Source organism: Enoplosus armatus, chromosome 4 (genome assembly GCF_043641665.1).
Source record: "Enoplosus armatus isolate fEnoArm2 chromosome 4, fEnoArm2.hap1, whole genome shotgun sequence".
NCBI lineage: Eukaryota > Metazoa > Chordata > Actinopteri > Centrarchiformes > Enoplosidae > Enoplosus > Enoplosus armatus.
In genome coordinates, this window is record NC_092183.1 from 5,935,449 (window position 1) to 5,949,911 (window position 14,463).

Below are 14,463 nucleotides of genomic sequence, written 5' to 3' on the forward strand. Positions count from 1 at the left end.
TTTACTGTACCATATATAGCCTACTGCTTAGTTTTACAGTGGTGCTCATATGGGAATTAACTGTGATCTTCCTATCCGTTAGCTAGCTATTTGCATAGTGTCACCCTAATTTTTATAGTGGACTTAATTGCAGATGTTTTTGGTTGATCAGCAGTACATGAAACTCTCACGACCATTTTCTTAGAGACCAAAATTGCTCTTGAATATGTCTGTTTTTAAGTAGGTTTTTTTTTACACTTTCTGTTGTCACTTACAAACTTTTCTTTGAATATGATCGCTGCGTTTCAGAGATGAACCCTTGCCCAAATGACAAATTTCATTTTGTGTAACCATAAGGAAAACTGAGATGAAAAGTTGAATTGTCAAAACATTCATAACGTTTAGATATTTCTGCTGGTAACTGCTCTCTGCATTGTACAGTAACTACTTTGGGCCATCCGCTATGCACACTTTTTGATTGTGGGTTCTGATTCACCCTGGGTCTTATTTTTTTTTTTGACCAATTTTGTCTATGCCCAGCATGTATTTGTCCTCGCTCCATCTGCTTTGTTTGGTCTGAATTTGTGGTATTCTCTCCATTAAGTGGAGACAGTCTCTTGCTGGGAGCAACTCTGTCCCCTATTATTGTGGTCACTTTGCCTCATCCATTAAGTCAGCTCTCAAAGGTTGCAGACTCTGGATTTTAATAGTAGGCAAGGCTCATTTTACTCTTACTTTTTTTTTCTAATCTTGTCATCCAGGCCATGTGAACTTCTCCTTTCCCCTCAAGTAAAGGATGCATTGAAGACAGTGTGGTCTTTACATTTCTCCCCTCACTTCCTTTATTTCCAGTTTTCCTTTCCTCTCATCTCCTTTCATTTCCTCTCCTCACCAGTGCACTAATTTTCTGTGATTTCCCCACTCTCTTTCCTCTGTCTGCGCTTCCCGAGGGTCTCTGCTTTCACTGTTAATCAGGGAGAGCATGTCTCTGGGTGCTATTAGCCCACTCAAGGCTGCCCACGCTGTACTATGATGACCACACGCAAAAAAATGCACAGCTCCGTATTACCCACTTATTGTTCCCTCTGTAGATGCTTTAGAGGGAAATCAAAGCAATCTCAACAGGATACACAGATAAATCATGTGTTTGGACATGTAAAGCCATCTGTGAAATAAGCAGCATATTGATTCACTCAAGTAGAAACATGTACACTTGAATGAAGCCCATCATGTTCAGCCAGAAAGAACATACATTCATACATTGTAGGTCTGGAAGAAATGTCAGTGTCCTATTTATGAAATCATTTTCTTCTCCCTGTGTTGCTTAATGTGCAGAAAATGGATTTAACACCACCTTGATAAGGGGATCCCTCCTCACCATGGCTGCAGACATTAAAGCCTATATCTCTAGGGTGCTTTCAATAAATACATAGGTATTTAATACTTGTTTGACCCACTTGAAATGCTACTTTCCATTTTATCAGAATATACACTATGAATAATAAAACACCATCAACTGGGCATGTGTGAGACATTGAAGACATTAATATTAAACTGTACAGTTCCTTTTAAAGTGTGTCGGTGTAATCCTGCTGTGTTTAAAGAGCAGCACACACAGTGAATGTAATCATGTATTCGTACAAGTCTTAAAGCGGTGAATTTTTAGTGTGTTTTTAAACTCTCTCCATGTCTTTCGTCTCCATCTCTCTGTCCTGTCTCTCTATCTCTCGCTCTCTCATTCGTCACTCAAAATCCCCCTCAAGAGGCAGCCATGAGCCCTCCACGCCGATCATCGAGTTCCCATGGTGACAGGTAATTTCCTGATGAACTTGCATGTGACATTGAGTGACATGATGGGAGCACATATACATACACACACACCAATATGTAGCCAATACTGTATGCACTAGACACACAGAAACACATGCGCACATACTGTTATGTACAAGTAGGTACATTTTCTTTTTGAATAATGCATGCAAGGGTATATGTTTATTATAGGTTCATTTTATTTCGTTTAACGATATGTGTGTGAAATAGAACAGTTACATCAAATCATCAGATTCAGACTTCCATGCTTTAGGTTTAGCATTTCCTTCACAAATCATTTATGTTTAAGCTGTTTGCTCAGAGGTGTTTGACACTGTAGATGGAGCAGTGTAGAGGATTGGCCAGAATCTGCATTCAAGTATTTGTAGTACTCAGATAACCCCCGATGAAAACATTATCAGTTGTTCTCACTACGTCATCCTCAATAAATGCATGCCATGTTTACTTGGAATCAGTTTTCACAGAACAGATAAAAAAGGGCAGTTTTTCCCTGCTGTGGTTTTCCTTCCTGCACATTTGTTTTTCAGTTTTGTCCCAGATGAATAAATTGGCATCTGGGGATTTCATATAATCCCCCTGAACATTTATTTCGACTGCAAACAGTCTGTTCTTACTTACTATACAACCCTGTAACTGCCTACAGATTTTCCAGAACATTAAATACCCTCCCCAGTAATGGACTTTTCAATCATTACCTTATATTCACGGTATATACAAACAATCTCAGAGGCCTTATTGTTGTATCTGTTAAATGTGCTGAGATTTCACCATTGTAATGTAACAGGCTCTCTCAGAAGAACCCTGCAAATGCTGGCATGTTGATGATGCTGCTCTCCTTTTCATCCTGCAGGCCCTCCACCGAGACCCTGCAGAGGAACAACAGCAGCAACTCTGGCGTTATTCTGGACATCTCAGCTCTCAAGATGGCGGAGGTGGATACAGAGGTGCCTCCTCTTCCACCTCGCTATCGCTTCAGGGACCTGCTTCTGGGGGACCAGACATTTCAGAATGATGACAGGTAGCATGAAAAGCACTGTTAGTTTATGTACTACAGTATATGAGAGGCTGCCCAAGGATATTCCTGGAGGGGGCATTTGTGTGTGTGTGTGTGTGTGTGTGTGTGTGTGTGTGTATGCAGACATCTACTGTCCAAATCTCCCAGGACACTTGAAACACTGTTTTCAATGGTTTATCATATTCCACACATTCCAGGAGTTACTTTGTGCTGAGAGTTGTAGTTTATATTGTTGTACCCGCTTTCCCTCAAGCTACCTCATCTACTTCTACTTCAGTTACTGTTTTCCTATTTCCCAGAATGACTTCTCACGACAACCCCTAGAGATGTGGCGGGCTGTTGGTTTTATGTGTAGGTGGATACAGCATTGGAAATAGAAACAGTGGAGTGAAATTTTTGCCTTGTCTTGCCACTTGCCCAGACCTTGTAGCTGCCCTGCACTGTGGACTATTTGGACGACTGTCAACAGAGAAATTGGTATGTCTGCCTGTTCAATGATGCTGTGGTTGGACAGTCAGACCAAAAAGATGCTGTTTGTTGCCCAAGAGGGGAAGAATTAGCCGAGCATCAGCCACGGCTGAGTACTGTGGAGCTCTCCGTGGTGCTGAAATGAAGCCATCTCACTAAAGGATCAATAGTCATTTTAATATTGGCTTGCAAAGAGCAAAAGGAGAGTGCAACCTTATAGTTTTCTTAAGTTAACATGAGATTCACAACATTGTCACATTGTCAAATCCACTTTACTGTGTTTGTTATAGGATCTGTGCTGTTAACTGTTGTAGTCCATTAATATCAGCAGCTGCCTGTAGCCCAAGGGTGCTTGACATATAAGACATGGTTGATTTATAATCGGCCAAGACGGTTGCCTTAAAGACCGAGGTTAGCGAGCTTCTTTTAAAGAAACTGAACAAAGATAAAGGAGAAGGCAGTGGCTACCTCTAGTTTTGTCTCTTTTCGCCACGCACTGTACGGTCACGCTGTAGTTGCAGTTTTATTTTCCAACATATCCACCAGTGAAACTCCCACCTCCTAAAGCGTCCTATCATTGTTTTCCTTTACATACTTGTAGAAGTAAAGTGCATCAGCCTGTGAAACCGTGTGTTTGAGTTGTGTAAATGCAAAGAGCTGTGAACTATGTTTTGTTACACCCCTCTCTTGCTTGGTGTCTCACTCAGAGAATCGGGGTCACGTTACTGAACAAACATTATTGTTTAACTGTTTGTGTTGTTAACTTGCATAGCTGTTCCCGCCTGTAACAGAGCCGTTTATTTATAATTTTATCAGTGGTTGAATCTGATAGAGGGTGCATTGTGTATGTTATCTCTCGACTCCAGGCTTTTGGTTGTCCACAGCAGCAGCAGCAGCAGCAGCAGCAGCCATGTTTCAGCAATGAGTTGATAACCTTCTGTGGATGGCGTTTGGTGTTTTGCAATTAGCTCATTGATCTGTATCTTGTATAGATGGACTGTGAATATCACAACCTGTGAAATTTCACTTTGATCCATGAACTATGTATAAAAGTAAATCATGTTTTGCAACCATCCTCTCTTTCGCCGTCTCTCTGGCTTCTGTTCATTTGCCCTCTGTCTCTGGGGCTCCCTGCAGTGAATTGCTGTCAGTATGTTTTATATCAATGCAAGGCCTTTTGTCTACACATAACATTTAGAGCAGCGGTCCAGTATTTGACCCTTTCCCCCCACACATTGGTCTCTGTGCTCTCCCAAGGGATGCAGTGATTTCTCTGTATTCAACTACAGATGCTTATGGCTTTGTTTTTTTAGCTGCACACCAGTTTTATCAGTAGTGTTGACAACAATAACAAATAGTTTGACCCAAAGACAAATAACTCTACACTGACTTAAAGTATAGATTACACTACATATTAATGACAGTCAACATACAGTACAGTTTATCTTTTAACTGGCTATTACATGTATGCTGTGTCCTCTAGACCTTGAGACGCTAGAATATGGTAATCGGGCTGCTTGATATTGCATGTGTAGTCTTATGCTTGCGTTTAAGATTGTGTGTGTTTTCTGTGCATGTTTCATCCAGTAGGTCCCCTGTGAATTGTTTTGCTGATCAATTGATTGATTCAGTTGCAAAGGGTAATTAGTGTTTGTTGCTGGGCTACCAACACATGTATCCCTGAGTATCCTTGAGTGTTGAGTGAGTGTGTGTGTGTGTGTGTGTGTGTGTGTGTGTGTGTGTGTCACAGAGCTATATACAGTAATTCACAGATCTTGCCATGCAAAACAAAGCAGCCTTTGTTTCTTCAAAACAAATAACAGCTGTAAACTGCAGCTTCTCACACACACCTCTGCACAATGTGTGTTAGGAATTGAATGAAGATGCAAAAGAAGAAAACACCATTATTGATAGCATCTTATGGTGCTGCTCTGTAATTGCTAGTTTCCGAGCTCTGGTGTGGAAACAGAAGCAGAAGATGTCACTTGGCTTTGGGGACGCCCTGTTTCTTGGTTGATGATCTTCTGCATGCTCGTGCTTTGTGATGTTGATTATTTCCTGTGCTGATGCCTCGTCGAGTGTAAAGCCTCAAAACAAATGAGCCCCCAGAGGGAGAGTCGGAGTCCCCCACCCCCCTGCCCTGATCGCCTTTTGCATCTGTTTCCTTGCATCTGTCATAGTGAGCTATGAGAGTAAAAGGCAGTGGATCGAAGGACTCGAATAAACATAGTAAACATAATAACATTACTAGAAGGAAGTCCCATAAGACAGCAACAAGAGCAGTCAGTTTTATTATTTTAAATATGAAAATAAAGATGTGCGCTCTGGAAATGCCCATTACTACTGTTTATTACACTACACTACACTACACTACATGGTACAGAAAGTCAAACTTGAACCAGTGGCTCTAAAAATCTGTCAAAACAGCCGGCAATCAAACTAACACCTTTTTTTGTTCTCACTTCCAAAAAGAAGTGGGCGATAAGGATAAAGTCCTCCATCATGGCGTATGTCATTTGTGATATAGTGAATTTTCTGGAAAATCAATTGAGACGGTTTATAGGCAAAATAACAAGATACGAATGCCCTAACCCAGAAAATGAAATACCTGACAAAGCACTTCTTCACATTGATGCAAAAATCTGATGGTTCTGCTCAGTGATTTGCAACATTGCCGGCAATGGTATAATACAGTACTTCCCAACTGTTTTTTGCTTGAGACAGCCCCCCCCCCAGGTTACAAGCAGTTCCATTGAAGGGTAATGTTCCCTTCTAAAAGCCAAAGGACTTAAAACTATAAAGTAATTTGGAAGACAGAAGAAAAGAATAGAGACATACACGACATTGTGTAGCAGAATCTAGTTCTTCTCATTTCCCATCGTGGTCATCATCTCGTTTTAAAGACTGGCATAAGCAGCATAGCAAAATGTCAGTCATTATCCCCCAACCCTACTTCCAAATATGTAGTTTAGATAATATATAACTGAAACTTTGTTGTTACTTAACCTTGCTTCACAAAGTGATGTCTTAATGTACACAAATCTCAACAAATCAAATTTTCAGCAGAATTTCCCTTTTGCAACAATGGTGTTTTTATATCTGTGGGCAAATGTAAGTTCCTCGGTGTGTGTCACTCCAACAGTATCAAGGCAATTAGCCCTTCTGTGCTGAGTCCTTGTATTTCCGTTCATCTCTTTGTGTGTGTGGTGTGGATGTGGGCGTACAGTGTGGATGTAGGGGGAGCTGGAGGGGGGTTCTCCCTCCTGAGCTGTCATTATCTCCAGGGTTGGGTGTCACAGGGCTGTAATGACGGCTTGGCTGTGTGGGTGCTGAAGTGGAGCAATCACGCTGAAGTCATAGGCCTGACAAGCGATTGGTCTGTGTGTGTGTGAGTGTTGTCTGTGCAGGTGTTCGTGTATGGGTGAGTGTGGACACACCGGTGTGTGCACCTGTGAGTGTCTGATTATACAGCCGAGTGTGTGTACGTGGGTTTATTTCTCCGTCTGTCAGCCAGCAGAGGGATGTGTGTGGGGGGGACAGTCAATGTCAGAAATAGAAACAAGCCACCAAACAGTTTTATACATGCCGACAGGGTTGAAAACAGAGAGCAGCAGGGAGAAAATTGGTTTCATCTATCTTTCCTCTGCGTGTCTAATCTTGTTGGGGGTATTAGCTCCTCTAATCAAGGCAGGATGCTGATGGGAGTAATGTCGACAGAGTGAGAAGTGTTAATTGGTTACTAAATCAACTCTGAACACTACTTGTGAGTCAAATAGTGGCACTTGGAATGGTGATCGAGCACTGACGCATGTTCTGCTGTCAAGCAACAGCTAGTCTCAGAAATGGATCACTCACTCATGTTACCGTGAAAATATTTTATCTCCAATATGGCCGCTTTACAGCAGCACAAAAGGGTGTTTTTAGCTTGGTAATTATCTATTTCTAATATTGATATTGAATTTTCTGTGGCCTCCAGTTTTCCCATAACAATACATTTCTGGAAAATCTAAAATGTCATGTTTTAATATGAGGAGATCGGTTGCATCTCTCAGCAGCCAAGTATTGATTGTTTTCTGTCCAGTTAGACATTAGAGAACCAAACACCAAGTGGAATAAAGTGTCCTGAGAATATGATTGTGCACTAATACTGGCAGCAGCTGTTTGCCTGCACTGATTCTGTGGCAGAAGTGACTGCTGGGATTTGATGCTTGGATGAGTTTAGGAGGCTGATGATGAGATAGAGAACAAAGTCAAATAGGGAGGTGAAGAGCAGAAGGCACACAAAAACCCAGAGGAAAGGAAAGTAGATGGCAGATATGTGGAAAGAAGGAAAGGACCAGAGAGGGAGAGATAGCAGAGGTAGAAGAGTGATGAGTGACACTGATATGATGATGATGAGGAGGATGATTAGGTCCAAAAGTCACGGGGGACTAACAGTCTGAGTGGTCTCAGGCTATGTTCCCACTGCAGGCTCAATTCCAAATACCGGGTACTGGGTACCTGTATAAACAGAGAGCAGAGCAGAAAGATATTACCTCCTGTGTTTTTTGATATAATTTATGGTCGGGCTGGCTCGATATAATCTTTTTATCAGTTATACGTGGAATCATATCAAATCAAATTTCTGATGATGGCAACAACTGTAGCTGGTAGATGCTATCAGCTGTAGCTAGCTAGCTAATAAAGCTAATGTTAGCTCCATGGGTTGGTGGAAAGTTCTGTCTACAGCTGACTTTTTAATGTTTCCAGCTGAGTTGTTTTTAAAACAGTAATGTTGTAAAAATTAGTCCTAAATATGCACTTCATGTCTGCATACATTATTTTATGCTGAAAGTCTGAGGCTAAAGCTGCGTGGCCCAGGAGAAAAGTCCATGTAGCCTAACGCTTACACTGAAGCAAGGAGCTAGTTAGTCCTCGAATTATGAGTACAATTAAGAAAAAGATCAGAGTCGTTTTGGTCTAACATATCCCTGTTTGGGTGCTTAGCTTAAATACTTGAGTTATAGAATTTCAGTGTCTTAACGTAACCAGAAAAGGTTTAGAATGAGGACTAACTGATGTGTTTGCCAAATGTATACCTGTCTCTCTGGTAACATTGGCTGGAATGTAAACTTCCTGAAAATCAATAAAGAAATAAAGAACAGGACAGAGCACAGGGTTTTTAATATAATCTGTAACCCCACAAACTAATGTATTTGATTAACGATGTGCTCCTTTCCTTTGGAAGAAAGGCTCGAGTAGTCGGGTACGGTTGCTAAGCTATGATTGGAAATTTGCTGTTCAGGGGAGCGATTCAGCACATGGTCAATTCTATGGAGGGTGGACATGCGTTAAGATCTATTTCTGTGCCACATTTCAATGTAGTCCAAATGATTAGAGTTTGTAATGATAACATTTACATCTTTGATAAAAGAGATAAAACAACTTTGACACAATGAAACATTCACATCTCATGTTGTAACCCTACAGTTTCTCAACGTCATCTCACCTAAAAGTCTGACGTGCTTGAAAGACCTAGTGTTTTTACTGGTGACATGCACAGTTCCGCTTAGCAACCAGAGCTTGCAATTTAGACCATAGGTGGTATTAGTCACCACCATCAGCACAGAGTGGGTGGGCGACACTTTAGGGCTGCTAGACTCATTCTCATCAGCAGCAGAGTGTTTGTCTGTCTTTGACATGCTGTCGGTTTAAGGATTATTGTTATTGTCACAACAAAGCAGAGGCCCCAAACATGTTGTCCACATTCTGTCTATGTTGTCACTTTCTCTAAGGATTTGTGCAGCCAGTAAGCAGAAACTGGAATGTGAACAAGTAAACAGTGAAAATGAGGGAGAGCCGAGGCAGTTCATTCCTGGAAAGCTCAATTTGAACAATGTTCCATTTCAGCAATTTCCACTCAGATTTATTTCCCCTTAACACGGTGGGAGGTATTAGTGAAAGTGCCGTAACGTGCTTAAGCTGAAAAGAATGAGCGTGCTGCTCTACTAAAGCGCTTTTATTGGTCCACATATGAAATCATTTGGAGCATTTCAGTAGCTCAGCACACAGCCTCAGAGGGATAGCTCAAAAGGGACGGACAATTAAAGGTAGGCTGCAAGGACAGAATTATCGGGGGGGTTAGAGAAAAACAAGATTTATTTTACCCTTCAGAATTTGTTTCTCTTCTGGGCCATTGCATCTTTGTGCCTTGAAATCTCTGGTGCATTTGCTGTTCAGCCCCCATGCCCCTGTCTTGCCAACTTAATTGGAATCGGTGGAGTTCGCTTGTCAGACTTTAATAAGCAGCTGTGATGATGGAGGCATTTGGATGAGGTTGTCAGCATTGTAGAGAGGGGGTTCCAGTGTTGTGATTTGTGATGAGACACACAGCGTCACATAGAGGATTATTCAGGAATCACAGAACGCGATTCCTTCCACTAGTTCAAAGAGATTCAATCACACATGCAAGGCCTAAATACTGAAGCTGCATTTGAATTGTAAAATATTCACTTGGTTTGTGAACAGTTAAGAATTTGCACAATGTTTGCCCTGATTATAATCAGCTTAAATACCAACTAATTATCACTCACTAATGTCTCTGATTTGCAGTTGTATAGTCGGAAAAGCTGTGAGATGATTTTATCTCTGGTGCTGTTTGATTTTTGCTTGGCCAAGGTAATCAGGAAAATGTTTCACAATCAATATAGCCGCTGTGGGTCACTGATCACGGATTTGCAGCATTATTAAGAGCCCAGTGGCAGCCTTTTCATATCACACAACTGACTGCCAGTCAAATGATTGGGTTTTTTCAGGTTTTTTACTGTCTGTTTACTTCGACACAGTCTAGCAATTATAACTCTGTTCATTTAAATTCCATCTTTGTCATTCCTGCCTTCAATATATGATATAATTACAAAACAAAATAAACCTAATTTCTAAATTATTTATACTGTATGCCTTTTTGTATATGTCAGGGAATTTTAAAACATTGATGTACGGTATTACATTATGGTAGTACATTGAACCAATCAGCTGCAACTGTTGTTGGCTCTTTGCTCGCTTCTTACAGGCCTTGAAATTCCTTAACAATAGAGCTGGGCCATATAGTACACTACGGTATGATACTGTATATCAATACAGTATACTACTACAGTATACTACTGTATTGATATATAGTATCAATGTTGTGACATAAGAGATTGTGGTTATTATATTGCTTTTTCTTAAATTTGTGTTTTGCTGGTCTTATAGCTTTTGTAGCTGAATGAAAGGGACTATGAAAGACATTATATCCACATTACTAGTAATTTTTTACTCTACCTTTTTTTTGTGTGTTAATATTGTATCAAAGGTCCTAAAGATGCACTGCCTTATATCTTGATTATTAATTTAAATGTAACACTGAAATTCATTAGATTGAAATACCTTCTTGTCAATACAAGATTGTGAGTCAAATTATAAGATCTGTTGGCAAAGCAACATTGAATTTGATCTAAGTGAGCATCCCTGATTCATGAAAAAAAACCTCACCTCACCTTTTTGGGAGGGGTGAGTAAGTACGCCGTTATTCAAACAGTTCAAGTACAAGGATCAATACTGCACAGACTTGACTGTGAGTTATTACTGAGGAAGCGATGAAAGGTCTCTGCTACTATCCAATTATGAAACTCTGCAGCTGTTCACATAGTTGAAAAAAACTAAATTTCTGTCTACATGAGCTGGCAAATAACAGCTGATTGCCCTATTTTATGCAAATGAGGACAACAACACCACTGCTTTCTGGTGCAGAATCATGCTGGAGCAGTTGTTTTATTCATGAAACTTGAACATGGCCTGTTTGTTTTTAATGTGGCCTAATAAAAGTGCCTGCATATTTTCAGAGAAGTTTCAAAGGGAAATGGTTGTTGTATCCGAAAACCCCAAAAAGTCATATTCAGCCATTTATTTGGAGACGTAGACTATGAATGCTGCACATGTTTCTGCACAAGCTGAAGTAGTATTTCTCCATGCTGCAACAGGGACTCTCTGATCTTTTCAGGGCACATAGAAGAGATTGAAAGGAATTATTTAATGGTCTCACAGACAATTTGAAGACTAGATGGTATGTTTTCATTTTGGATGAACCATTGGCTCTGGCAAACTCACTTTACACAAGTGAACATTCCCGCAGACATCTTCATTTTTGGAGGAGAACATAAGGTTATGGCTAATAAATGGGTAGTTGAACCTTTCTGCACGAAACAGCCTTTGGCGAAACAGCAGTCAGCATCCCTGTGTGTGTGGTGCTGGAGTGCGTGTGTACACTCCTGTGTGTAAGCCTGCCAGTGGCATCGGCTAGACTTCTTCCTCCTCTCTGGCTATGCTGTGCACAGACAGACAGCTCGCCCACAGCAGCGCCAGCTCACTGCCTTAATATGTTTTGACAGAGGAAGCATTATCACAGCTCTCGACGCCCATCTGCAGCACAGAGCATGAAGCTGAGGCGCGCCCAACGATTGTGAAGCTTTTAAGGGAGGGCCTGGTTGCTCACCAAGACTTTTTAAAATGATCTGGCTCACCAACGGCGTTGTTCTCACAGGCAAAATGTAGCTCAAAAATTAAAGTCATAAAGAAAAGGAAATCAGTCACTTTCTTATGCAGTTCTCTGTATCAAACCTATGTTAATACCGAACATGATAATTGTAAGTACATCTGTTGTTTCTTCTTATATAATAGACCTTTTATCCAACGATATGATCACATATTTATATCTGCAACTGTACAGCTTCAAATGTGACAGCAGTGGCACCATGACGCAGCCTGGTGTTGCATTTATCAGCTCTGTCCCCAAAACTCAGTTTCTTTTTTTTCTCATCTCCTTCATCTCAGTGGCTGGAAGTTACTCATCTTGCAGAATCTGGAATTCGTTGAAGTTTACTTGCCAAGCATTTCAGAGTGGAATGCTTTACCAGTTATACCCAGTACTCAGCTAATAGGCTTCACTGCAGCGCTCTTTCTGTGTTTTATATCCCTGCCCCCTCAAAATCTAGCCTGAACCTAAAACAATGTATGTAAATATCCAGCGTGAGTATGAAGCCACTCAGTCGGCTAATCGTGCTGCAGTAATTTCCGAGCTCTGGCTACAATGGAAACTGCATCCTGCAAGCACATGCCTGTCAATAATCCTGTAAGATCATAATAATGAACTGGAGATGAACTGGACCAGAAATATTAACGGACTATTCTGAATTCATGTCTTGCACAAAGGAGTATGAGCTGACAGCTAACACCAGGCCAGTCTTTAATACATGTAAATTTGAATCATGCTTAATTCAGGGAGTCGCATGATTTTCAAATTTTAGTCTTGTTTTTTTCCAACTGAAAAAATAGGCAGAAACAGAGAAACATCAGTGTTTTGGATTTGGTTTTCTATGCTTATTTTTTAGCTTCGTTGGAGCACAGCATGTCTTATTTTCCTGTGGTTGCGGTGCAGGTTCTTCCAGCTTTAGTTATGTACCTGCAGCATGTAAAGGGGTTGAGCAGCTTGTTCAAGGGTACCGCATTAGTAGGACCTCACGGGAGATAAAACCCAGGGCTATACTACCATCTGTGTTATTAGATATACAGTACATTAAGTCGGCACTGGCTGGTGCCTGTTTCTTGTAGCACAGTGTGTTTTTGCCCTGCTGCTGCTGTTGTCACATCAGACTCACACAATCTGCAGTTCTCTACTTCACCACAAAGTGTCTCTGTGCTCAAATCTGTGCTTCAACACCTGTTTCACCTTTCTTCATCCTTCTCTGGCATTCATTGCCTTTCTTCCTCAATCCATTCATTTTTTACTTTGATTTCCTTGCACTCAACTGAAACCTGTCCACACGCCCACGAGCACTTTCAGGACAGTCTCCTCAAGAGCAGATTTGTTATTTTGCATGATTAAATAATGCCATAATGTTCATTGATCAGCATATTTTCATTTCCTGAGAAATGCATTATAGTTTTTACTGCTGGATAATGCTATTTGGCTGGATGGGAGTGGAGGTGGAGAATTCTTTATTCAGAGCAAGTTGACTTAGTAGACACATAACTTCATTGCTAAGGCTTTTATATGCATATAGTTACACAGTTTGGGTTAATCGGTACATCCAGAATCTGTTTTAATAGCCAAATATATTTTCATACCAGCTGTTTAGGAAAAAAAGGGTATTTTTTCAACTCCCAAATCTTCTTGTCGGGGATTAAATATGCAACCGTCTCTTCACAGGTCCACTTCTCTAATCCCAGGGTTACTATCAACAGATAATTGAATGTGTTTCCTGTGGGCTGAACTCAAAATGTCATGTGCAAATGAATGTGGATTGCATTATGTGTTTCCTAAATGCATTTACTAATGGGAGTTCAGCACATGTGGCTGCTCTGGCTACATTAGAAATTAACTGCATCCTGTAAGAACATGACTATCAATAGGCCTGTAGTTTGTGATCATAGGAGGTGAGAAATATGAACCGGTCTTTACAAATAGCTGCTCTGGATTCATGTCTGCCACAAAATGGTGGAAATGATTACCAACTGAAAAACAGACGGAAACATCAGCATCATCCATGCTTTGTCTCCTGTCTTGTGCACCTGACCCGTTGTACAACCAGCTTCAAGGCTGCAAGGCTGCTAACAAGGACACCTCCCCCACCTCTGGTTAGATTTAAATTCAAGATGTATAGGTTCTTTAACGCTTGTGCTCTATTGACAGCCTATTAAAGCAAATGATAACAGCAGGGAGGTATTGTTTACGGTCCGATCTGTGCGATGTTTTCCCGTGTTTGCATATGTTTTTAAGGTGCTCCAGTTTCTTCCACTTTCGAAACACATCCACAAGTCAGGTGGATTATAAAACAAATGACCCAGCCTGTACAGGGCATTTTCCCACCCTCTGTCCAGTGTATGCTGTGAGATGCTCCAGCCCTCTCACAGAGAATCAGTAAGACCACAGGGACACTTCATTTGGCTTTCAAATGTGAAATCTAGAGAAGGTTTTGTGTTTGCTCTTGTTGCCCACATGCTGTGAAATAAGCAACACTGGCAAACTAGACCAGCTTAAAACATATTTTTACATGTTGAATTTATTTAAGTGCACCCATTGGCTTTGAAAACTGCTGCTCAGTAATGGCTTACTCACCTAAAAGGGATTCACCATATGACTGAGGATTATAATT

At 40.9% G+C, this 14,463-nt stretch overlaps 1 protein-coding gene across 1 annotated transcript in view; it reads left to right on the plus strand.

The window, feature by feature from the left end:
• The first annotated feature begins 2,717 nt into the window (after nt 1–2,717).
• kcnt1b (potassium sodium-activated channel subfamily T member 1b) overlaps nt 2,718–14,463 on the plus strand; it is a 60,099-nt gene continuing 48,353 nt past the window's right edge. The window contains exon 1 of the mRNA XM_070903674.1: nt 2,718–2,827. Within this exon, the coding sequence (XP_070759775.1) occupies nt 2,733–2,827 (95 nt within the window). The 5' untranslated portion in view covers nt 2,718–2,732. The remainder of the gene's footprint in view (nt 2,828–14,463) is intronic.